General features: G+C 36.4%; 1 protein-coding gene across 1 annotated transcript in view; it reads left to right on the top strand.

Moving 5' to 3' along the window:
- The window catches only part of LRGUK (leucine rich repeats and guanylate kinase domain containing), a 55,876-nt gene that overhangs the window by 5,191 nt on the left and 49,674 nt on the right, over positions 1 to 1,011 (top strand). Inside the window, 2 exon segments of the mRNA XM_017807725.1 lie at positions 419 to 519; positions 644 to 725. Of these exon segments, the coding sequence (XP_017663214.1) occupies positions 419 to 519; positions 644 to 725 (183 nt within the window).

Consider the following 1,011-nt stretch of genomic DNA (forward strand, 5'->3'; position numbering starts at 1 on the left):
AAAATATCCAGCAATGGCTTGATCTTCTTCCCAAAATATTCAGCAATGGCTTAATCTTCCCAAAAATATCCAGCAATGGCTTGATCTTCTTCGCTCAAGGTGCTGGAAATTCAATTTACCCCTTGGATATTTGCTCTTTGTGGTTTCCAACCCATCATTTTCTCTGGCAGAGGGTGTTAATCCCTCTGATTCCTGCACTTTAAACCTCACTTCCTCCCTGTGCAGCTCCAAATTGATTCCTAATTGAAGGTAATTATCAAATTTCTAATTATCACGTGACGGTCTCTGCACTCACCCGTGCCGAGGTTTAAGAAATCAATTAAAATAATAAATTTAATTAATTTTTTATTAGAGATTTAATAAATAAATTAATAAACAAAACCTTGTGCAGGTTTTAATACTTTTGTTTTATTTCTAGATCTTTCTTGTGTCAGTCACATGCCTTATTTGCTAGAGCTGGACGCTTCCCACAACGAACTGACCGAGTGTTTCGGGTTCAAACCACCGAAAAACCTCAAGGTAAGGTGGCAAAAAAAAAGTGCCTTTTAGGGGTTTAAATTCCAAATAAATTCCCTGCTATTATTTGGGCAGAGGCAAAAATCAAAAAAATTAAATTCCTGTTTCTTTTTTTTTTTCGCCTCAGGAAGCGGATTTTTCGTACAATCAAATCTCTAAAATGCAAGATTTGTCAGCATACCAGTCCCTTACTAAGCTCTTCCTGGATTGTATCCTTTCTAGAAGCTTGAGCTGGAGAAAAGTGGCTTGTTTGCTTCCTGAACAGCTGCTTCCTTCCAAAAAAATACCTTTTTTTTTTGTGGTTTTCATATCAGTTTGGGCCTCAGAAATAAGATTTAATCTCGTAATTCAGCTTCAATCGGAGAGAGACTGATCTGAATTTATTTAGGATAAACAATAGGGTATTATTTCAAAAATATATATCAAAAACCTCCTCTTTGTAGGATGGAGAAGTGAAAAGTGACTTGTTCCCCTGTGTGTGCAGAGGGAATAAAT

This window comes from Lepidothrix coronata, unplaced genomic scaffold (genome assembly GCF_001604755.1).
Source record: "Lepidothrix coronata isolate B3197 unplaced genomic scaffold, Lepidothrix_coronata-1.0 Scaffold20, whole genome shotgun sequence".
NCBI classification, from domain to species: Eukaryota; Metazoa; Chordata; class Aves; order Passeriformes; family Pipridae; genus Lepidothrix; species Lepidothrix coronata.